The following is a 24,780-nucleotide window of genomic DNA, read 5'->3' on the forward strand; positions in this document are numbered from 1 at the left end:
GTGGAACACCACAAACCTTTCCAAAGGACGGCCGTTCCTGGACCCGGTTCCTCAGATGATTCTAACAGCGGACGCATCGCTCTCCGGCTGAGGAGCGCACCTCTTACACCTCACAATGCAAGGTCTATGGACGCCACAGCAAAAATCGCTCCACATCAACCATCTGGAGCTCTTGGCGATCTTTCTAGCCCTAAAATCTTTTCAAAAACAGATTTCGGGCAAAGCAGTCCTCATTCGCACAGACAACATGACTGCAATGTATTATATCCAAAAACAGGGGGGGACACACTCTCCCCAGCTCTCCCGCTTAGCCCAGAGCATATTGAGATGGGCAATTCCCCAAAACATCTTTCTCCTGGCGCAGCACGTTCCAGGCGTACAAAACACCATGGCAGATCTGCTCAGCAGACAAACGCAACAACTACACGAATGGGAACTGCATCCACAAGTTCTTCACCCATTCTTCCAAATGTGGGGGCATCCTCAGATAGACCTCTTCGCCACCCACGAAAACAAAATTGCCCAAGCTTCGCCGCCAGATACCCACACCCATTGTCCAAAGGCAATGCGATATGGATGAACTGGTCAGGCAGATTTGCATACGCCTTTCCACCTCTCCCACTAATTCCATTAGTGGTAAGGAAGCTACAGCAGCACTCCCTCACACTCATTCTGGTAGCCCCAACATGGGCCAGGCAACCATGGTACACCACACTACTACAGCTATCAGTGGTACCACATCAAAAACTGCACCTGTCCCCATGCCTCCTAACCCAGAACCATGCAGAAATCGGGCACCCGGATCCAGCTCAGCTCAACCTTGCGATCTGGCTCCTGAAATCTTAGAATTTGGTTACCTTAACCTTCCCCCTGATTGTATGAACATTATCATGGAAGCCAGACGTCCTACCACTAGAGCATGCTATGCCGCAAAGTGGAAAAGATTTGTAATTTACTGCCGTAACAATACAATCAACCCTTTAGATGCATCCATACAGCACATCATATGCTATCTGCTCCATCTTCACAGGTGTAACCTGGCATATTCATCCATACGCCTACACCTGGCAGCGATTGCTGCTTATCTACAAAACAGACAGCATTTATCACTCTTCAGAGTGCCCGCTATTAAGGCCTTTATGGAAGGCCTTAAACGAGTAATTCCTCCCAGGGCACCACCTTCCCCTGTATGGAATCTAAATGTAGTTCTTACACGGCTAATGGGTCCACCCTTTGAACCAATGCATAAATGTGAGCTACAGTTCCTCACCTGGAAAACAGCTTTCCTCGTAGCTATCACTTCCCTTAGAAGGGTTGGTGAAATACAAGCGTTCACTATACAGAAACCCTTCCTACAAATACACCACAGCAAGGTCATACTTCGCACAAATCCGAAGTTTCTACCCAAGGTCATTTCCCCCTTCCATCTCAATCAATCGGTGGAATTACCTGTCTTTTTCTCGCAACCTCAATCTGTTGCAGAGAGGGCCTTGCACACACTTAATGTTAAAAGGGCTTTGCTGTACTACATACAAAGAACGCAACCCTTCAGGAAGACTAAACAATTGTTTGTTTCCTTCTCTCCACCACATAAAGGCAACCCCATCTCTAAATCAGGGATAGCTAGGTGGATTGTAAAGTGTATACAAATTTGCTATCAAAAGGCAAAAAGAACATTATCTGTTCCACCTAAAGCCCACTCTACTAGAAAGTTAGGGGCTTCTATGGCTTTTCTAGGGAACATACCCTTAGATGACATCTGCAAAGCAGCCACATGGTCAACACCGCACACCTTCACAAAACATTACTGTGTAGATGTGCATTCCAAGCAGCAAGCTAGTGTGGGCCAGGCTGTACTAAAGACACTTTTTCAAACCACTGCAACGGATACCGGTGGTCACCGCTAAGGTTGGGTACTGCTATATAATCTATGCTAAGTGTACAATCTGCAGCTCATATGCCTCGAACGGAATATGCTACTTACCAGTATGCATCTGTTCTTGGCATGTAGAGCTGCAGAGTTGTACACGCCCACCCGCCTCCCCGGCTACCTGTATCCGTTCCAGTCCATCTTATTTAGATACAACAACACATGGGTTTCTCACTGTTATTACTACGCTCCATCATTTCCCTGTTGGCGAAAAACAATCTGAGGATGGAGCCGAAGCCCATGCGCAGTACGGACCGAAGGAGGAGTCACCGAACTCGTGACTTCCAAAGACTGTCCAAAGAACAAAAACAAACTGCAAACATCCGGGCCCAACACCAGATGGCGTTCTATGCTAAGTGTACAACTCTGCAGCTCTACATGCCAAGAACAGATGCATACTGGTAAGTAGCATATTCCTTACTATTACCGCAGGAGGTAATCTCCCTCCTACAAAAAAGTGCAATAGATCCAGTTCCCCTGCACCAACAAAATAAGGGAGTCTACTCCCTCTATTTTCTCATACCAAAAAAGGACAGATCTTTAAGGCCTATTTTAGACCTCAGACCCCTAAACCTATACATACATTCAGACCACTTCCACATGGTCACACTTCAGCAGGTCCTCCCTCTGCTTTCCCAGGGCGACTTCCTTGCTATTCAAGGACGCCTATTTCCACATTCCCATTCACAGCGCTCACAGAAAATATCTCAGATTCGTAGTGGACGGTCAGCACTATCAATTCAAAGTACTCCCATTCGGAGTCACCACAGCACCAAGAGTGTTTACCAAGTGCCCAGCAGTGGTGGCAGCACACCTAAGAAGACAGCACATACATGTCTTCCCATATCTAGACGACTGGCTTATAAAAGCCAAATCGTACAATTAGTGTGTACAACACACTCGCGCCACTATTCAACAACTTCACAACCTGGGGTTCACAATAAATCACGCCAAGTCCCAGCTGCAACCGTCCCATCCAAGCTCTTCTCACCAGATTCCAACCGCAACACTCTCTTCCAGCTCGAGTGTTCATGCAACTCATAGGGATGATGGCCTCTTTCATATTTATAGTGCCTCATGCAAGACTCCAGATGCGTCCTCTCCAGGAGTGCTTAGCACGCCAATGGAACCAGGCTCAAGGTCAGGTAACAGATCTGGTGTTGGTACAGTCGTACCCATCGCTCTCTGCAGTGGTGGAACACCAAGAACCTTTCCAAAGGGCGACCGTTCCTAGAGCCAGTTCCTCAAATAGTCATGACAGCAGACTCATCGCTCTCCGGTTGGGGAGCTCACCTACTACATCACACCATGCAGGGCAGGTGGACACCTCAACAAAAGTTACTCCACATCAACCACTCGGAGTTACTAGCCATATTCCTAGCCTTCAAAGCATTTCAAAAACAAATTTCAGGCAAGACTGTCTTAGTCCGCACCTACAACATGACAGCCATGTATTATATTCAAAAACAAGGCGGGACACACTCTCTGCAGCTCTCTCAGCTTGCACAGAGCATATGGAGGTGGGCTATACCCCAGAACATTTTTCTCCTAGCCCAACATGTCCCAGGAGTCCAAAACACAATAGCCGATCTCTTGAGCCGTCAAACACAACAAATCCACGAGTGGGAACTTCATCCACAAGTTCTTCAACCGTTTTTTCAGGTTCGAGGCATGTGGGCTGCTGAATTCATATCTGTGCATAGATCGCCGCCTAGTGTTGGGTCCGGATGATTGCACATTGTTGCCCTGGAAGAGTCTTCGAAGTATCCTGAGATGGGTGACTCCTCCCCTGGACCACAGTGCGCATGGGCATCCTCTCCATCCCCAGATTGTTTTTTTCCGCCATTGGGTTCGGATGCAACTATCTTGGCTCAACTTCGGAATACTTCGTTTTAGCCCAAAAGGCCTATAGTTTTCGTCGGTACAGTTACCGTTCGGTGTCGACTACTAGTTCTAGTGCTCCACACCCTCTTCCAACTTTCAGACCGAATTGGTCCAAACTTGGACGCTCGATCGACGATGAAATCGAGAACTCCGTTCAAGAGGTGTCCGTTGTGCCACGCCAAGTACCCTCACAAAGACGTCCACCCGGTCTGTAACAAATGTCTCTCGCCGGATCACGACGAATCGAAATGCATGGCCTGCGCGCGGTTCCGATCCAAGAAAACTCTAAGGAACCGACGGGCAGCGAGGCTCGAGGCGCAGAAGGCAGCGCCCGCACCCACCAACATATTCAGCACCGAGGACGAGGACGCCGAGAGCGTGGAAGAAATACTATCTAGCCCCGCTTCAGAGCATGGTTCCCGATCGGACGACGATGACGAAGAGCTCTTTCGACGTGAAGAAGCCGTCGACGAGGTAGGGGACTTCGACGAAGCCTATGGGGCTGAAGAAGACAGCTCTCCCGAGGAGCTAGGCCAATCCGTCGAAACGGAGGCCGAAATTAGTCGTCAGGCTCCGGTCGAGGGATCGCCTTCGGGCCTTACCCAAGACCTAATCCATGGTTCCTCGGCCCCGCCTTCCGGCCCGGCATCGAACACTATGCAAGAGCCAATATTACCCAAGACGACCGGGTTGTTAAACCCAAACACATCCATCGCTCCAGTCCCTTCAAAATCGAAAGCGAAACTGGTGGTGGTCGGATCAAAGGCGTCGAAACAGTCCACTGCCCCGGCGCCGACGCCGAAGAAAGTAGTCGGCTCCGAACGCGTACAGAAAGACTTCGGCGCCGAGCTCACCGCAGCAGACGCGGTCGATGCACAAAAGAAGCGCACCCTCGGGCACCACAAGGCACCGACACCTTCGGCGCCGACACCGGCGCCTGTAACCTCCGCAGTCAAAATGGCCGCCTCGGCTACGTCGACGCCTAAAGCACCGATGCCGAAGAAGTCCTCGACTACGTCGACTATCGATGCATCCCTTCAAACCAGTGACCCCCTTCCGATAAAACAGTCTGGGTCGGCCTCCACGCCTACTACCAAGATGCCCACCAAACCACCATCTCAGTTTGCTGTGCAGCAGGTCTGTGCATCTCTACAACGTATCCGGGACCGGGTAGCCCTCCACTCTACCTCGGGTCCCGACACTACCTCACCCTGTAGAGTGCACTCGGAGCCCACCAACATTACCTTTGGGCTGCCACCGACATCGGCACCAAAACTCTTTCAAATTCGGACACATGTCCTCCACACACAGTCCACCACCTCTGGCCTAACAGAACAAGACTCTTCAGGGCCACAATTTATCGACGCCGACACTGGCAGGCTCATGCTCCACAAGCGCAAAATCGCGCCAGTCAGGGAAGAGGTGCCATACAAAATTCCTCTTAAACGCAAGCTACCGGCGGAGCAGGAACCAGTGCTACAAGAACACTTCCATCCCCTCCAACTAGATCCGTAGTCCTTTTCTCCTACCCCTTCTGAATCGGACCCGATGCAGGAATATGGTGGGGACGATACCATCTACCCCGGGGACGCAGATCCCGATGAAACACAAGATCCTGATCAGGCATGGGATGACCCCACAGACCAAAGTGTCACGCCACATACTCAGGATGCGCAACTCTACAATGTTAAAACGTCTCCTACAGAGGACACGGCCGCATTTAATGCCCTTATCGAACGGGCTGCTGCTCATCATGGGGTGGAGCTACATTCTGACGCCATTGAGGAGGACTTCCTGCTTGACACTTTTGCATCTTCAGAAAGGACTGTCAAGACTCTGCCCATGCTTAAAGGGGTTCTGAAGCCTGCCAAAGACATTTTCAAGGACACCACAAGAGCCCGGGTGTTAAACCCCAGGATCGAAAAGAAATATAAGCCTGCACCTGGTGACCCTAAATACATTGGGGGTCAGTTGCCATTAGACTCTATGGTGGTTGCCAACGCTCGCAAAAGAGCCCACTCACAGACAACTGGTGATGCTCCTCCCCCAGACAAAGAGTCAAAGGTCCTTGAAACATCGGGCAAACGTGTTGCAGCGCAAGCAGCCAATATCCTACGTATTGCCAATACACAGGCACTCCTGGCACGTTATGACAGGTCACATTATGACACGCTGGAGTCACTGCTCCAACACCTACCGGAGGAGTATAAAGAGTCAGCCGAACTCCTCATTAGAGAAGGACAACTCCTCAGTAATGCGTCCATAAAATGCGCCCTAGATGCAGCTGACACAGCGGCCAGGGCAATAAACACAAGTGTCATGCTGCGACGCCATGCCTGGTTACGCATCTCAGGCTTCAAACCCGAGATCCAAAACAATATCCTCAACTTACCGGTTAACACGGAATTTTTATTTGGCCCAGACGTTGACACTACCCTAGAGAAAATAAAAGAAGACACAGATACTGCCAAATCTATGGGGGCGCTACAAACCCAACAATTCCGTAGTGGCTCCTTTCGTCGCACTGGAAATAGGGGAACGTCAAGGGGTCAGGGGTCACAACAACAGTATGCTAAAGGTGGCACACAAACCACCTACGACAAAAACAACAGGGGTGGATATCGTGGATCCAGCACCAAGGGCAGGGGACGTGGATATGGCAACACCAGGTCCTCCCCAAAAAACAAACCGTGACGCCCTCTCCCTACCCCCCGACCACTTAACACCTGTCGGGGGATGACTCCAGCTGTTCCTGCCCGCATGGAAGAACATCACCACGGACAGGTGGGTCAGGGACATCATTCAACATGGGTACTGTCTGGAACTAACTTCCACTCCACCCAACATACCACCAAAGCACCGTCCTATGTCAGCCGAACACTTAGATTTACTCCAGCAAGAAGTGCTTGCTATGCTCACAAAAGGGGCCATAGAAGTAGTGCCCATCGCCCAGCAGGGCACAGGGGTGTACTCTCTGTACTTCTTGATCCCAAAAAAGGACGGCTCGCTCAGACCTATCCTAGACCTGCGACCCCTAAACCTATATATACTATCGGAGCATTTCCATATGCTCGCCCTCCAACAGGTTCTCCCACTACTCAGTCAGGGGGATTTCCTAGCTACGCTAGACCTGAAGGATGCATACTTCCACATACCAATACTCCCTTCACACAGGAAATACCTCAGATTCACCATTCAAGGGAATCACTATCCGTTCAAAGTTCTCCCCTTCGGCGTAACAACAGCACCCAGGGTCTTTACCAAGTGCCTGGCGACAGTGGCCGCGCATCTGCGAAGACAAAATATTCACGTCTTCCCTTATTTGGACGACTGGCTAGTTCAGGCCAAGTCAGCACAACAATGTGCCACCCACATGTCCCACACCATTCACCTTCTTCACGATCTGGGATTCTCACTAAATTATCCAAAATCAAGTCTCCAACCTGCGCACGTACAACAGTACTTAGGCGCGACAATCAACACTCTGGCTGCCACAGCTCAGCCGACTTTAGTGAGAATCAACAGCATGCAACTGCTGATCTCAAAATTCAAACCTCAACACTCCCTTCCGGCGCGAGTGTTCATGCAGTTGATAGGCATGATGGCCTCCTGCATCTTCATAGTCCCACACGCGAGACTACATATGCGCCCGCTTCAGGAGTGCTTAGCACGTCAGTGGAATCAGGCTCAGGGACAGTTGAAAGACCTAGTGTTGGTGAGCGGTCGGGCATACAACTCTCTGCATTGGTGGAATCCACAAAACCTTTGCAAGGGCCGACCGTTCCAAGAGCCTGTTCCACAAATAATACTGACAGCGGACGCGTCTCTCCAGGGATGGGGAGCTCATGTACTCAATTACACAGTGCAGGGACTATGGACTACACAACAAAAGAAGATGCACATCAACCTTCTGGAACTGATGGCAATCTTCCTGGCAATGAAAGCATTCAAAGTACACCTGTGCAACAAGGTCGTGTTGATCCGGACGGACAACATGACTGCCATGTACTACATACAGAAGCAGGGAGGAACACACTCTCCACAGTTGTCTCATCTGGCTCAGAGCATGTGGAAGTGGGCCATTCAGAGGAACATATTCCTCATGGCGGAACACCTCCCAGGCAAGGACAACCAGATGGCGGATCTGCTCAGCAGACACAGCCACCAGATTCACGAGTGGGAGTTACACCCATCAGTACTCCAACCGTACTTCCAGCAGTGGGGTCATCCAGAGATAGACCTATTCGCCACAAGGGAAAACGCAAAATGCCAAAGCTTTACCGCCAGGTTCCCACATCCACAGTCGCAGGGCAATGCGATATGGATGAACTGGTCCGGCAGATTTGCGTACGCTTTTCCCCCAGCGCCGTTGATACCGCTGGTGGCACGCAAACTGCGACAGCACTCACTGACACTCATCCTGGTTGCTCCAACATGGGCACGCCAGCCATGGTACACTACCTTTCTGGAACTTTCCGTGGTGCCGCATCAAAGGCTGCGGATCAAACCCGCGCTTTTGACGCAGAACCATGGAGAAATTCAACACCCAGATCCGCAACAGCTGAACCTGGCAATCTGGCTCCTGAAGCCTTAGAGTTTGGCTACCTAAACCTGCCACCTGACTGTATGGAGATCATTAAGGAAGCTAGGAGACCCACTACCAGAGCTTGCTATGCTGCCAAATGGAAGAGGTTTGTCATTTATTGCAACAACAATCACATTAACCCGCTAGACGCATCTATTCAGAACATAATCTGCTATCTATTACACCTATACCGATGCAATCTGGCATACACCTCAATACGTGTCCATTTAACAGCAATAGCAGCCTACCTCCAAAACAGGCAGCACCTCTCTTTATTCAGAGTGCCTGCCATCAAAGCCTTCTTGGAAGGACTTAAACGGGTGATTCCCCCAAGGCACCCCCCAGCACCGGTGTGGAACCTCAACTTGGTCCTCACCAGACTAATGGGTCCACCCTTTGAACCTCTCCATTCTTGTGAGATTCAATTCCTCACCTGGAAAGTGGCTTTCCTGGTTGCCATCACTTCCTTAAGAAGAGTTAGTGAACTCCAGGCACTAACCATTCAGGAGCCATTTATACAAGTTGACGCAAACCGGGTCGTACTACGTACCAACCCCAAATTCATGCCTAAAGTAATATCGCAGTTCCACATGAACCAAACCATTGAACTGCCCGTTTTCTTTCAAAACCCACAAAATGTCGCTGAGAGGATGCTCCACACACTAGATGTAAAGAGGGCCCTCATGTACTATATTGACAGAACTAAAAACTTTAGGAAGACTAAACAACTCTTTGTTGCCTTCTCTCCACAACACAAAGGCAACGCCATTTCCAAAGCAGGTATAGCCAGATGGATCGTTAAATGTATCCAAATTTGTTATCAAAAAGCTAAACGCACATTAACGATTCCACCACGAGCCCACTCAACACGAAAGTTAGGGGCGTCCATGGCTTTCCTGGGAAACATTCCTTTACAGGAAATATGTAGAGCAGCCACATGGTCCACTATACATACATTTACCAAGCACTACCGTGTAGATGTACACTCAAAACAGCAGGCAGCTGTAGGACAGGCTGTTCTCAAAACTCTTTTTCAGACTGCTGCAGCTGGCACGGGTAGCCGCCGCTAATAGGAGGTACTGCTGTGTATTCTATGCACAGATATGAATTCAGCAGCCCACATGCCTCAAACTGAATATGCTACTTACCAGTATGCATCTGTTCTTGGCATGTAGGGCTGCTGACATTCATATCGCCCACCCTCCTCCCCGGCGCCTGTCGCAGCTGCAGCAGCTGCAGCTCTCAGAATTACTGTATAGCATGGTCATCACTTCCTGTATCTACTCCATCACTGCCACAATGGCGAAAAACAATCTGGGGATGGAGAGGATGCCCATGCGCACTGTGGTCCAGGGGAGGAGTCACCCATCTCAGGATACTTCGAAGACTCTTCCAGGACAACAATGTGCAATCATCCGGACCCAACACTAGGCGGCGATCTATGCACAGATATGAATGTCAGCAGCCCTACATGCCAAGAACAGATGCATACTGGTAAGTAGCATATTCAATCTGAAGGCAACCACAGATAGACATCTTCGCCACCCAAGAAAATGCCAAATGCCCAAACTTCGCCTCCAGGTATCCTCACCCATTGTCCAAAGGCAATGCGATATGGATGAACTGGTCAGGTAGATTTGCGTACGCTTTTCCGCCTCCCCCACTCATTCCGCTAGTGGTGCGCAAACTACAGCAACATTCATTAACGCTCATCCGAGTTGCTCCAACTTGGGCCAGACAGCCATGGTACACCACACTGCTGGAACTCTCAGTAGTTCCGCACCAAAAACACCTCTCTCCACACCTCTTAACCCAGAACCATGGTGAGATTCAACACCCAGACCTGTGAAAGGCAGCGAGTCTTCTAAGACCCTCAATGCTGCCTGGTGCAGGGTTCCACCTCTAATTCACGTTGGGTTCGCTATCAAAATAATGAGGCAAGCGCTGGAAACTGGAAGACAAGAAAAAGGTTTATTTCTCATGAGAAGATCACGTCAACTGCAGACACCGAGATGTCTGAGGGAGGTGTTCTGCAGTTAACTCCTTTGGCTCTTCCTTTTATACAGGTTTAACACAATGCATTTGTTTCATCAACCTGGTTACAGAAGCTTGGAGTCCCCGCCCCGGGCAGGTTGTCATACAAGCCCAACAGTAATTCTCTTCCCACCCAGGTCAAACAGACAATCCTATCTTGCAGCTGGACCTTGCTTCAGGGTCTAAAACATGTGAGACCGGCCAGATCTAAGAGTCCGTTCTGTTGATAAAAACAGGTCCCATTGTTGGTAAAAACAAGTCTTGCTGTTTACAGTGCAATAAATCATGTTGCAAGTCTTTTTGGTGTTTGGAACCTGTTTGTGTAACTAGGTGCAGTGAGGGTTAGAGTGTCCAAAGGTTTGCCTGTAAACAGAGATGAGAGGAAAAACGAGTTTGTGGCAGCAAGTGGAACTGAGGTTTGTTGTGGTAATAGAGTTTATAGCCCCCAGCACACATACCAGGTCGGTCAGAGGGATGCTAGTAAGGGCAGGGTGAAACAAAGGTGACCAACAGAGTACAAAATGGCTGTGATAGATTAAAATGAGTGTAGCTTATGTGCACATAGAAATTTCCACCAGACAAGATGGCGCAGGCAATGTTCACGATTGTCGTTTTTCTTTTAACAGTCCCAGCTCAGCTCAACCTAGCGATCTGGCTCCTGAAGTCCTAGAATTTGGTTACCTTAACTTTCCTCTGTTCACGATTGTCGTTTTGCTTTTAACAGTCCCAGCTCAGCTCAACCTAGCGATCTGGCTCCTGAAGTCCTAGAATTTGGTTACCTTAACTTTCCTCTGTTCACGATTGTCGTTTTGCTTTTAACAGTCCCAGCTCAGCTCAACCTAGCGATCTGGCTCCTGAAGTCCTAGAATTTGGTTACCTTAACCTTCCTCCTGACTGTATGAACGTCATCAAAGAAGCTAGACGGCCTACCACTAGAGCATGCTATGCAGCCAAGTGGAAAAGATTCGTAGTATACTGCCATAACAACGGCACTAATCCCCTAGATGTGTCTATCCAACACATCATAGGCTACTTACTACACCTCCAAAGATGCAACCTAGCCTACACCTCTATCAGATTGCATCTTGCTGCCATAGCAGCATATCTACAAAATAAACAGCATCTCTCACTTCTCTGGGTACCTACAATAAAGGCCTTTATGGAAGGACTCAAGAGAATAATTCCCCCCAGAGTACCACCTTCCCCTGTGTGGAATTTAAACATCGTTCTCACAAGACTAAAGGGGCCTCCATTTGAACCTCTACATAAATGTGAGCTACAATTCTTAACATGGAAAACTGCTTTCATCGTAGCCATTACTTCTCTACGAAGAGTTAGTGAACTACAGGCACTAACCATTGAAGAACCCTTTCTCCAGATGCATCTCAATAAAGTTGTTCTCTGAACTAATCCTAAATTCCTCCCTAAAGTCATTTCTCCCTTCCACCTCAATCAATCTGTATAGCTGCCTGTATTCCTCTCGCAGCCACAAACAGTCGCAGAAAGAGCTCTTCACACCTTAGATGTCAAAAGAGCAATACTATACTACATAGAGAGAACAAAACCCTTTCGTAAGACCAAACAACTATTCGTGTCTTTCTCACCACCTCACAAAGGCAACCCCATATCAAAATCTGGGATAGCTAGGTGGATTGTCAATTGCACACAGATTTGTTACCACAAAGCAAAACGTACATTATCTGTTCCTCCTAAAGCCCACTCTACACGAAAGATAGGGGCTTCAATGGCATTTTTAGGAAACATTCCTTTAGATGATATCTGCAGAGCAGCTATATGGTCTACACCGCACACATTCACAAAACACTATTGTGTCGATGTGCAAACTAAACAACAGGCTAGTGTGGGCCAGGCTGTACTCCAAACACTATTTCAAACTACTGCAACAGATACTGGTGGTCGCTGCTAGGTGTGGATACTGCTTTACAATCTATGCACAGTCTGTAATCTGCAGCTCAGATGCCTCGAACGGAATATGCTACTTACCAGTATGCATCAGTTCTTGGCATGTAGAGCTGCAGACCCACCCGCCTCCCCGGCTACCTTTATCTGTTCCAGAATTATCTTACTTGGATACACCACACATGGGCATCTTTCCTGTTTCTTACTAAGCTCCATAAATTCCCTGCTGGCGAAAAAAAATCTGAAGATGGAGCCAATGCCCATGCGCACTATGATCCAAAGGAGGAGTCACATGCCTCGTGACTTCCAAAGACTTTCCAAGACAAAAACAAGTGCAAACATCCCGGCCCAACACCAGTTGGCGATCTATGCACAGTGTGTAGATCTGCAGCTCTACATGCCAAGAACAGATGCATACTGGTAAGTAGCATATTCCTTTCCTCTCCTACTTCATTCAGTCAACAGCAGCTGCCCTTTGGTTTGCAATTCCCATGCTCTTTGGGACTCTGAGACAAGTCCTTCAAGGGGTCCCGACGATGTGAGATTCACTTTGACATAGGCGAAACAAGATGGTTGTGATGCCACCAAGTTCACAATTCTTTGCGGACTAAGTGTGAGAAAGTGGCTCTGTATATACTGTTCCTTAATAGGTACAGGGTGTACAGAGTCCACAGACCCCAAGGGTTTAACAGAGGCTAAAGTTAGATATAACCTTACTCTCCAAAGTGGTAGCCTGGTCGAGCAGTAAGGCAGTATCAGAGGACGTGTGCAGTATCAGAGGACGTGTAAAGCATTTGTTGTACACACTCAGTCAGCAAATAGTTCCACACACTCAATAACTGAACTCTAAGCCAATGGTTTGTATATAAAAAATATATGCTTGTTTTATTTTAGAACCAACACTTGGAATTAAAATATACTTTCTCGACAGGAGATGTTTCATAAAAATACTTTTGTATATGCAATAGACTTTTTAGTAAACAGTTACAAATAGTTGCAGTAGGCAACTCTATTTCTAAACACAATACATTGAGCTCAATGATAATTCAAATTATATGCAACAGATTACTTTTTAGATTACTTTTGTAATTCCAGGCTTGGATCCTAGATCCAGTCCTGGGTCAGTTCTCAGAATCAGCTGTTGAAAGTCGACTTTGGTACTGTAATGATTTTGAACTAATATTTAGCCATTTCAAAAGTGAGCACTTAGAAAATATTTCAGAGCAAACAATCAATGATTCCCTATGGAAGGAAATGAAGGTTACAGGTACAGTAGGTTATCGTTACTTTTGTAATCCAGTACTGGGTGTCTAGACTCAGTACTGGGACATTTATCTAAAACAGGTAAGTAATTAGGTTTTCAGATGTTATACGATTTTTGAGGAATATTTAGAAATTGCAGAAATCAACACTTAGAAGAAATTTCACAGAAAAGCAGTCAATGGTTTCCTATGGAAGAAAAATTAGTTAAAGGTAAGTATAGTTGTGGGTACTTTTCAGAGTCAGTGCTGGGCACCAAGATCCAGCACTGGGAGCTCACCTAAGAGCAGGTGAGTAAATTAGTTTTTGGTACTCAGCTGATTTTTGGTGAATATTTTGAGTTTTGAAAAGTCCACACTTGGAAGAATTTCCAAGAAAAAGCCAGTCAATGTTACCCTATGAGGAAAATGAAGTTAGCGGTTTAAGGGTAAGTACTCGACTGGCAGAGTTGAAGTTCTGGGCATAGACTCAGGGGTCCCCCAGTGTCAGGTAGGTACAGTCAGTTCACCCTCAGCGGTTTCAGGACGGCCGGGTGCAGAGAGAGTTAGGCACAATGTTATCCTATGAGGGATAGGGGGGCCTGGGTTGGTGGCTGCTGTCGGGCAAGCCACGCGGCTGTGGGAGCTGGGCTCCTGGTCACTTACTCAGGGCAAGTGGGGAAGTAGGTTAGAGTGGAGTTTTCACTGCCAGGGCCACTCGGGCGGCTGGGTGCAGGGTGCTTTTGAGCCGTCGGGCGCTCAATTGATTTCTATGGGAAATCTCCGGTTTGGTAAAAGACTGCAGGCTCGGGGACGAGGACTCTTCAGGTGCCACCACCACTTCGAGGGGTAAGTTGGGTAGTTGGAGGATAGGTAGGTACCCCGGGATTGGGCACAGAGGGCCGTGGGGCGCTGGGTTCAGGGGTGCCTTTTGATGTCGGAAATCTTACCCTCTTGTTGTTCGCGGTTGGGGTGGCACTCTGTTCTGAGGCTGCAAGCTTCTTCAGGATAGTCGAGGGGGGTCCTTGGGTGCCGGACTCGGGGTCACAGTCGCCGTGGGGTCGTCCTCGTGGGTTTAGTTCACTCCGGCACCGGCCAGGCTTGGCGGGTGCAGAGTGGGCTGGGATCGCGGTTCCGGGCTGCTGCCAGGGGCGAAAGGTAGGTTCTGAGTAGAGCCTCTACTCATGGGAGTCCCAGGGGATCAGAGTTCAAAGGTAGCCAGGTCCTCCGGGGTTTCTGAGGTTGCTGGCCACAAGAGATGCCGGGTCTGGAGCAGGAGCAAGTCCGAGGTCGACAGGCCGGTAGGGCTGGGGCCAAAGAAGTTGGTGTCTCCCTCTCCTTTGCAGCTGCAGGGCAGGTCTTCTTTTCTTCTCGCTCTTCTTGTAGTTTCGGAATCTGGGGAAGGAAGGTTCAGGGTGCCCCTAAATACTAGATTTAGGGGCGTTACAGGTAGGTGAAGGCCAGGGACCAATGGGTCCTTGTCCTGGGGTGGATACACCCCCTATCCTGCCCCTCTCCTGTGGGAGGGGGGCAGTAGCCTAATCCTGATAGGGTAGGGCCTCCCATCTTCAAGATGGTGAGAGCCCGGAGATGTGCTTCACCTCGCCTCCCCCACCTGAGGGGTGGGGTGGGCAGGCTGGCACATCCCCTGTCCTTGTATGGGGTTTCCAGCCAAGCTTCCCACCAGAGTGGGGGGTTGCAGTGGCCTGGGGAAACTCCTAGAGGCGGCAGGCCTTTGAAGCTTCCCTTTGCTCATCCTGGGGGAGGAGATCTATCACCTCACCCAGGATGTGCATTGTTGCATGCCCGGGAGAGCAGGGGCTCTCCCACCCAGGGGTCCAGCAACGTGTCTGCTGTGTGGCAGCCTGGGCAGCCTCCGAGCAGACGTGGATTGTAGGTTAGTTGTAGGAGGGCATCTCTAAGATGCCCTCTAGGGTGCTTGGTACATTAAATCTCACACTGGCATCAGTGTGGGTTTAATGTGCTGAGAAGTTTGATACCAAACTTCCCAGTCTTTAGTGTTGCCATTATGGTGCTGTGGAGCTCGTGTTTGACGAGCTCTCAGCACCATGTACTCTTAAATGGCAGCACTGCACTTACAGTGCTCGGGAATGGACCTGGGTACTGTAGGGGCACAGGGCTCCTGCGCCCACACCATGGGCATAAGGCACCCAGCCAGAGGGGTGACTGACATATGCCTTGGCAGTGTGGGTGTTGGGCATGGCACACAGAGATGTGTGCCATGTCGACTCTTCATTGTGTCCTGCACCCAGACACTCAGCCTGCAAAGGCAGTGTGTGTGTGTGTAAGGGTACAGGACCCCTAAGGGTGGCACAATGAGTGCTGCAGCCCTTAGGGGTCTTCCCTGGTCACAAGGCCCTGGGTACCTAGGGTACCATTTACTAGGGGCTGACATGTGGCCAGGGTTTGCCAATTTGGAGTTTGTGTGTTTTAAGGAAGGAACATAGGCCCTGGGCGCCTGATTGGCAGGAGTCCAGGGTACACTCAGTCAAAGTACATTCAGCAATTTAGCAAAAAGTGGGGGCATACCATGCAAGAAAGAGGGCACTTTCTCACACTAAGACCTACTGATTCTTTAGGCAGAGCTGTGGGTACAGTGTGATCCTTCACAGACACACTTGGATATGGTCTACCGGCTCTTCTGGCAATGTCTAAGCCAGGCTTCTGGATCTACCCTATGATGGCTCCTGACTTTATGGGGATCATGCAGACTCTGTCCTCAAGCGCTTTGAAGGCATCAGGGGCACAAAACACTCTATGGGCCTCTCTGATCCACCACAACAGCATCAGCTGTTTTGCCCCCTGCATGGCTATGGTAGGGGTTTCCAATATCGCCAACAGATGCAGCCAGTCCGGAAAGCTCCCTAACTCTTTTGTGGACGAGGCTGTGGTACCCACAGACCATGTGGACTCCAGGGACAGTATGCAACACAGTCATCCACCACCATCAATCACTCCCTCAGCTGCCCCGGTCATTAATCCTCTTTAGTGTGTCCTTACTGGCACACTGCCACTTGGACGGAGGTAAGCTCTGGTGGCTATTCCCGGTACTTTCTGGTGCCAAAGAAGGATGGAGGCCTTCTTCCTATTTTAGATCTTCACTCGCTTAATGTCTTTCTGTGCAAAGACAAATTCAAAACAGTCCCCTTGGCCCACGTCTGATCTGCCCTTGAGGCTGGATGGTAGTGTTGGAACTGCAGGACTCTTATTTCCGCATTCGTGTCCTGCAGGCCCACAAGCATTACCTGTGGTTCATGGTGGGTGTGTGGAGCATTTTCAGTTTTCTGTGCTCCCCTTTGTACTTATCAGTGCCCCTCGAGTGTTCACGAAAGTGATGACATTGGTTGCAGCACATCTTTGGAGGTCCCAGTCTTCCCCCTAACATGATGACTGTCTGCTGAAGGCGAGCGCTCCCAAGGCAGTTGTCAGTCACTTCTAGAATGATGAAGTCGACTGAAGTACAAGCTCGTTTCAAAATGCAAAGTAGTTCCTCAATGGGGAAGAAGTGCATCTGCCTTTCTTGTCTTCTCTATTCCTGGGATATTTGGTCAGTTCAGGCACGCTGATCAGGACCACTTAAGGTGTTTTTTATATTGGACATAGATTGTCTCAGCTAATTGCTCCTGGTTGGTTGTGGAGAAGTGTGGCTCAATGGTTAGAGCAGGCAGACCTTGATGCAGAGCTCTGGCCAGGGACCAGGGTTCGATCCCCGCCTCGGCGGGTCTCGGGCTCATAAATTCCTCTGACTGGATATTCTCGCCTCAGTGCCTATTCTAGTCATGGGACCCACGCTGCAACTCTGGGCAATAGCTTGCTTAGTCTCCACAACGGCCCCCACAACGCGAGGGATGCCTGGTTTCACCATGGGGGTGCCCAGGAGTGGACACCTCACAAGGAAAACCAGGAAGGGTTCCCTTGCGGTATTCGTACAAGCGCCGGGAAACCCACTGCGGGTAGCTGTGCGCTATACAAGTACAAAAACATTTACATTTACGCTAGATCCCATACTGGAACTGGGGCAAGAGCGGGTTTTCACTACAGAGGGTGAAGCATGGAAGTAACATATGTTCTACCACAGCAAACTAGATGACTATGGTTTTAGGCTATGCACCCAAGAAAAAAATATTTCTATGTTGTAGCGAATGCCCTTGGAGGAGAAAGGCCAAATGGAGGTAAAACACCAGAAGAGCACATATTGTGTTATGACTCCATATACTAAACATGTCGAACATAATACCACACACTAGAGGACTCCATTTATGGGGTATGGGTGGATTTGAAGGTACTGGACCAGTTTCCCCTCCAAGAATATAAGTAACGAAGCCTTTGACCCTTCATCTAAAATTAGCTGCCACCAACTTCTAGTCACTTAATTGCACTTATTTCCTAGTTAGAGGGGGCATTTGTGGGTGCCCTTTTGATGCATTCCATTACCAGTAGAGCCTGGGCTATAATTGCCAGAAATCAAGCAGATCCAATCCCTCCTATTATGAATGCGCAGATGAACATGTCAGTTGGTTGAAAACATAAAGCATGGCAGAAGAAAACGAAGTGGTCCGGGAGGTACAGCCACTAAGTCATGCTAGAAGGTCACTTCCTCCATGCCTTTCTGACTCAAGCCTACCTTCTCTCACTATTTGATGGAGAGAAGGACTTCTGAGATGTAGGAGCTGGGGAGCGCGTTAGCAGGAGAAGCCTCTTACTCACAAATGTCCCAAAACTATACATCTCTCTGCGCAAGCATTTGTTCCATTTCCCTGATCCTGTTGGTTGGAAAGGACAGGGTAGCAGGGAACCTACCAATTAGCAGAAGATGCAGACCTTAAATGACTTAAAAATAAATGACAATTAGGCCCTCATATGGAGTTTCTGAGAATTCTGGATTTGGATGAAAACTAGTATCTTCATAGATCTACTATATTACGGCGGTATTGCGGCAGCCACGTTTTCCGAAAACACATTTGAGTGAATATGTTCCCATAAAACTGCCCGTAATACAGGAATAAGCTGCAGAAAGCTGTGAAAACGGTGATTTCTATAGTGATTCACGATTCCATAGGGAAATGTGAGAATGGTGCAGTGATACCATACTCTGCAATTAATGCACACTGTGGAATGGTGAATTCTGGGTGCATTATTACCACTTCAGGAGTTATGCCATTTCTGTGAAAAGATCCTTGCACCTTTTCCTGATTGACAGCAATGATCCACCTTCTCAGCGTTCATTATTGTGGATGAAAGTGAAATGATATATATGAAATTATGTTTAAATAAGAGCAAGGAGTGCCGAAAGGAAGAATGGCTTGTGTTACTTTTTGACTTCAAGCATAAGTTTCAGGAATTGTGACTTGCTTGTGATGGATGCATGTACAATATTGACTAAAATGTGAAAATTCTCGTCTTTGTGTTCATCCCTCTGTGTTTCGTCATAAAATGGTTATTTTTACAGTTTTGCTAGCAGTACTGTTGTAAGACACATTTTTAATAGGAGGGAATGCGCAGAATACATTTTAAATGGGTTAGATGTGACAAATATCATTTGCGCTGTTCCAAGTTAGCAAGCATTGGTAACTGGGCATAAACCATTGGTAAGTGGGCATCCACCTATAAAAATGGTAAAGCTATTGATACCCCCAGTCATACTAAATATCAGCAGCAAAGGCAGTTGAAAAGTAAGTACCTAGTTCCACTTTCAACAGATTATGCTGTGGCCTGTTGAGTTGCACAACTTCCACAGTTATATTGTGTTTTTTGTAGACAAAGGGTGCATATATAATGCCTGTCTGTAGGAGAGTAGGATCTGCACTTATGTTGCCCCCACTTTTTTTCTGATGTATACACTGGTTTCTGGCTATAGTCCAGCTGGGTCCCTGCTAATCAGGGCCCCAGTCTCTCTGTTCTCTCTAAACAACTTTGAGTGCACACTAGATGCGCTAGTGATTGGATACTGTGGTACCTTATGAGCCCCTTGTATATGGTACCCTAGGTACCAAGGACATAAGCACTTCACAGGCCTACCAGGGGCTGAAGCATGTATTATGCCACCCCTGGGAAGCAGACTAAATCTGACACCACAGGCCCGCTACTGCAGCCTGGGTGAGGTAGTGTTGGCACTCCTCACAGAGGTATAGGTTCCTATATCTCACCATACACACACACACATAAACCTATCAGTCACCCCTAAGGCAGGCCCTATCAATCCTGAGGGCAGGGTGCTTGGTTTGCAATGTGAGGGGGTGCCTCTGCATGAGCAGGGTCCATTCCTTGTGGCTGTTTGTGGATGCGGTTAAACCATTTACTCTTAAGTGCATTATAACCTCCAGGTTAATGCTAACTTTGGAATGACTGCATCAAAACATGTCGTGTTTGGTGTCAAACATCTTGGAATCATACCCCCACACCAATAACTGGTGTGGGAGTATGATCCCACCCTTCTAGAGGGTATCTACTGTGGTACACCGTAGAATTCTGAAAGAGCCCTGGCATCACAAAATGGATGCCACCAGCACAGACACTGGGCTGCCCTCCTGCTGCTGACTGAAATTCGCAGTGGAGGAGGCCCAACAATAGGCATCCTGTCACAGGGAGGTGTCACTACCTTCCAGACAGGATTTAGTGTATTGGGGCTGGGTGTGTGCACTCCTAGAGTGCTTTAAAGTCCTGCACTGGGGGAGCAGTAGGCTCCTCTGTGCATATGCCAGCTCAAACCGCTTCAGGGGCTACCTGTCCCTGCTCTGGCGCGAAACTGGACAAAGAGAAGTGGGTGTAACCACCCCCTACCCTGACCCTCCCAGAGGAGTGGTCATCGAGCTAGTCCCTCCCCTATCTTCATTATAAGATAGCCAACCTTGCCATTGCAAAGTAGATAACCCTGGACGACGCTCTACAAAGAAGAATCCTGGCCCTTCGACGTTCCACTACCTTTGGAAGACCAAAGAATCTCCCGTGGAGTCAAGGAGTGACTCCCCTGCTTGGCAGGCACCAAAAACTTGAATCAACGGTCGCAAACTTTCCCGCTCCCGCCGGAGTCCGAAGTCCCTGCAGCCCCGGAAGTGACTGTGAACACTGTCCCTTCAATTTTCAGGTCTTCAGCATCTAGAATCCACCCTTGGATTCCACCGGACACTTCTTCAGTCGCCGCAAGCAGCAAGTCCTCTTTGGTCTCCATAGAAAACAGCGACGCGACCCGACACCAAAAGACACCTATGCACCCGGCTTCCTTGGGTGAGGTAACTCGTGCACTCCGGTGCCCTAGTGTGTGTTAGCCCTCGAATTACCTACCTTGTAAGTGGCTTGCTTGTAGACTTCCTCGAAGTACCCTAAAACTTAAAAAATCAAACCACGACTTGCTCAATTGTAATCAATAGGGAACTCGCGGCTGTGTTCACACACTGCATGCGTCTCCTGTGGGTCTGTTACTTACCGGTTTTCACTGCAGTAGTGAAGCCCCAGCGATTCTACAGGCCCTAGGCCTTGTCATTTTGCAAGTCGACTTTCCTAACCCATTGTTTTATTATATGGTCTGGTACGCACCTAGGGCCCCGGCCATATTTGTGCTTAACTTATTGTGAAACGTTGATATTTTAATGTGTTCCTGGCTTCTAATCTCATAAAGAGATTAGTAGAGTGTGTCTAGAAATAAATACATATATATTTGATATATATACCTGTGTGGTGTCCTTTCATTTGGTAATTCAAGAGATTATAAGGGAAAACAAGCTGCTTTATATTCCTCTGAGACTTAGCCTGAAGGCTGCTCTCCACAGCTACCACTAGGATAGCTTTCTTTAAAAGGTTGTCTTAAACCTATCTACCATAAGAGTCGAATTGGACTGGTGCAAGGTGGCCACTATAACTAGTGACCAGCATATGCCAGGCCAACTTCTCACACGGTCATAATATTCTGAATTACCAGAATTGTTTGTAGTTTTCAGTGACTTGCGTGTCTTCCACTTTTTGCTTTCAGCTGCAGAGTGTGCAAGGCACGGACATAGCAGCAGTTGCTGGTGCACTTGTGGATGCAGAAACACTAGTGGCACTTAAAGATCTACTTAACAGGATGAATTGCGATGCGTTGTGCACTGAAGAGGTGTTCCCCAATTCTGGAAGTGGGTGAGTTTAATCTGCATAGATTGGTTTCCCCACACCTATTGAATATCATTTAGGAAGCTGCAAGTCTACCAATAGATTGTTTTGTTTTCATTGCCTGATTAGATCTAGTGGCAAAGAATTGGTCTAAAGCAAGCTTTTTTGTGTATTTCTTTAACTTTTATAAGGAAATAAAATATAACAAGTCTTATTTCATCACAAGGGCACTGCTTCAATCTAAGTGTACAATAACGTCACAATTGCATAAAGTTTCAACGTTCATGTACAATATAACCAGCCTTATTTATTCATAAGTGACCTTCTTCAAATAAAGTATTCAATAACATCACATATGAATACAATGTAATAGTTCAATTAGAACTCTGTGTTCTACGTTCCTACCAGCACCTACTATATGTCTGCTTTGGGACACAAGACAGGAATTTCACCATTTCACCTCCAAAGTCCAAAAGGACTCCCCATTGGCAACCGTTGGTGGTGACTCCATAGACCAAAGTCCCATTGTGCACATTGCTTCCTCCCGTTGAGCAAAAACGTGTGGATTGTGGCAGAGGTCTCCATACTGCTGGAAAATGAGAGGAATAAGGAACCTTAGAGGAATTTATGATGTTACATTGCGGTCTTCACACTGCGATACGCTTACAACGCAGTCGTTACAACACAAGTCGTTACAACTACTTGCGCTGGACTTAGGAATAGTATGATTTACTATTCCAACTCCAGCCTACGTAACAGTAGGGAAGGTGTTGGAATAGTAAATCATATTATTCCTTAGTGTATAGCGCCATCCAGCGCAAGACTTGCATTGTAATGGCCACGCTGTAAACGTATCGCGGTGTAAAGACCACATTGTAACGGATGTCTCCCACCTTAGAGTGCTGCCACAGTAAACATGTACACTATGGTGGGAATAACACACACAGACACGCACACACCCACACACAGACACACACCCACCCACACACCCCCACACTGGGTATATAATTATAAGCTCTTACACGAGGAGGCCGTGCAGCAAACAGGCAGCTGCTGATTTAGGTTAGCTTCTGGACACAAAAACATGGAATTCACTTGAAAGGGTTTTGTGCATCTAAGGAAAAAGATAATTGGGTATTTCTTACCCTAATTTACATACTTAGTGTACCCCGGCTGTTGACCATGACAGCATGGAATATACTTTCATGGTATTTCATAGGACGCAATGCTCTGTCTTTCTATATTCTTCCATTGGAGGCTGTCCCATTGGGTTTTTTAGTCCTGAAGAAGACCCGCTAAGATGTATATCTATTAACACGTTATCAGAGGGTCAAAACGTGTCAGCTATACCACAAATATAAAAAGAAACAACACAAGGATATCTTGAAATTCTTAAGTGTGGTCATTCGCCTATATGTGCTCTTTATGTTTTCATGTTTGTAGATGTGAACACTGGTAACTTTCAATTTTTCACTTGATATATGTTACTTGAATCTTTTGTATTATATGTAGTCTGTGTGTTATGGGTAGCTGAACAATACGTGTAATTGACAAATTGCTTTTTGTGTTGTGCTTTGTGAAAAAAAGTAATTGTGTAGAGGTTTATAATGTATTACTAATAGAATCTCCGGTACTCTACCTCATGGGGATAATTTTTTTACCCTTAATATCCGTGCTTAGTAAGTACCATCTCTCACAATTCTTGCTAGAATTGTGACACCCAACAGAACCGCATATCCACATTCAGGCACATGTTGCATGGTCTCTTGGGTGTATAATATATGCTTTGTAGGAGCTTGTAATGCACAAGCCTATACCTACTGTTAGTTTTAGACTTTTGCTTAATAGACACATCCTCCCTCACCTTCCCATCTAGCATAGTGCGGTAAAAGTTTAAAACAATCTTGTTACAATTAGGATTTGTTAGCACCATAGATAAAGCAAGTAGTGGTTGCGTTTATGTGAGGAAAGATGCACATTTTCTCTGTAATATTCCATGTAATTGATCGAGCAAGGAAATATGCAAAGGATTGCAGATTTCCTAGTGTTACTGGGGAATAATTTGACATTCCAGGAAGCCTAGCATAATAAAAGATGCCAGGAGTTGCGTTCTCTGAGGTGAAACTGAATCCCCTCCAAATAGCAGAATACATTCAATCATGTTTAATAGCCATAACGGAGTGTCCTTTGTGCCATAACATGTCCAAAACCCTGAAGCTGTCTGCTCATCAGATTTCTTGGCGAGCAGGTATTTATTATGGGGAAAGGTGCTTGGCTACAACATCAAGCCAGACAACTGTCTCATGGTTGCAGCCTTTAAATCCGCCTATGGGACGTCCACCTTAAACTCACTGCATGGTACCATTATTTTGACTCCCTGCGTGATGGTGCTATGATTATTTGTCTTCCATTCATATGCTTGCCTTTCACTTTGAGAAGATTGTCACATTGGAATTGGATGTCAAAGCCCTTTGATTCGACCAAGAACGTTTGCTATCACAACCTTCTCTCAAAACCTCAATTTAAAGAAGCAGTTATTTTTCTAAATCGGGATTGCACTTAAGTTATTCTTTGCATTTGTATGAAAAATTATTTTAAAATGTGGAAGGAGCCATAGACCTTTGTATTAATGTTCAAATAAAAAAATAAAAAATGGGGGTGTTTCTATTGTCAAGTTTATTAATTGTTAATTATCCTAAGGTTATGAATCTTGAGTAATATCTGTGGTGAAGAACTCCATTGTTGGATTGTTTTCTTTCCGCCGTCAGGTTCAGACATGTGTTACCAAGCTCTGGATCGATGTCGCTGCTGTGATCTTTTCAGGCCTTCTCCTTTCCTATCACTTTCTTCTGTATTGTTTTGCGGCCCATTACCCTTTCCCGCTTCAACTCAACACTTGTCTACTCGTATGGATTGGGGTGACCTCTCTGCCATGGTCTGCACCAAACACACACTGAGGATACCAAGTCAAGCTTTGGCTCGGCTCAGAAGAAGATCCTGAAGCTGAGCCACTTCATGCCAACAGCTTCTTCGAAGCAACCTTCGGAGCAGAGGTCTTCGGCATCAAAGTCTCATTCGGCTTC

The 24,780-nt window shown here is 47.5% G+C and overlaps 1 protein-coding gene across 2 annotated transcripts in view; it reads left to right on the forward strand.

Moving 5' to 3' along the window:
• Positions 1 to 24,780, forward strand: part of NDUFS1 (NADH:ubiquinone oxidoreductase core subunit S1) — a 568,511-nt gene that overhangs the window by 292,442 nt on the left and 251,289 nt on the right. For both annotated transcript variants that reach the window (XM_085648921.1, XM_085648922.1), the window contains one exon: positions 21,579 to 21,724. In XM_085648921.1, the coding sequence (XP_085505047.1) occupies positions 21,579 to 21,724 (146 nt within the window). The remainder of the gene's footprint in view (positions 1 to 21,578; positions 21,725 to 24,780) is intronic.

This window comes from Triturus cristatus, chromosome 3_2 (genome assembly GCF_964204655.1).
Source record: "Triturus cristatus chromosome 3_2, aTriCri1.1, whole genome shotgun sequence".
In the NCBI taxonomy this organism is placed as follows: Eukaryota; Metazoa; Chordata; class Amphibia; order Caudata; family Salamandridae; genus Triturus; species Triturus cristatus.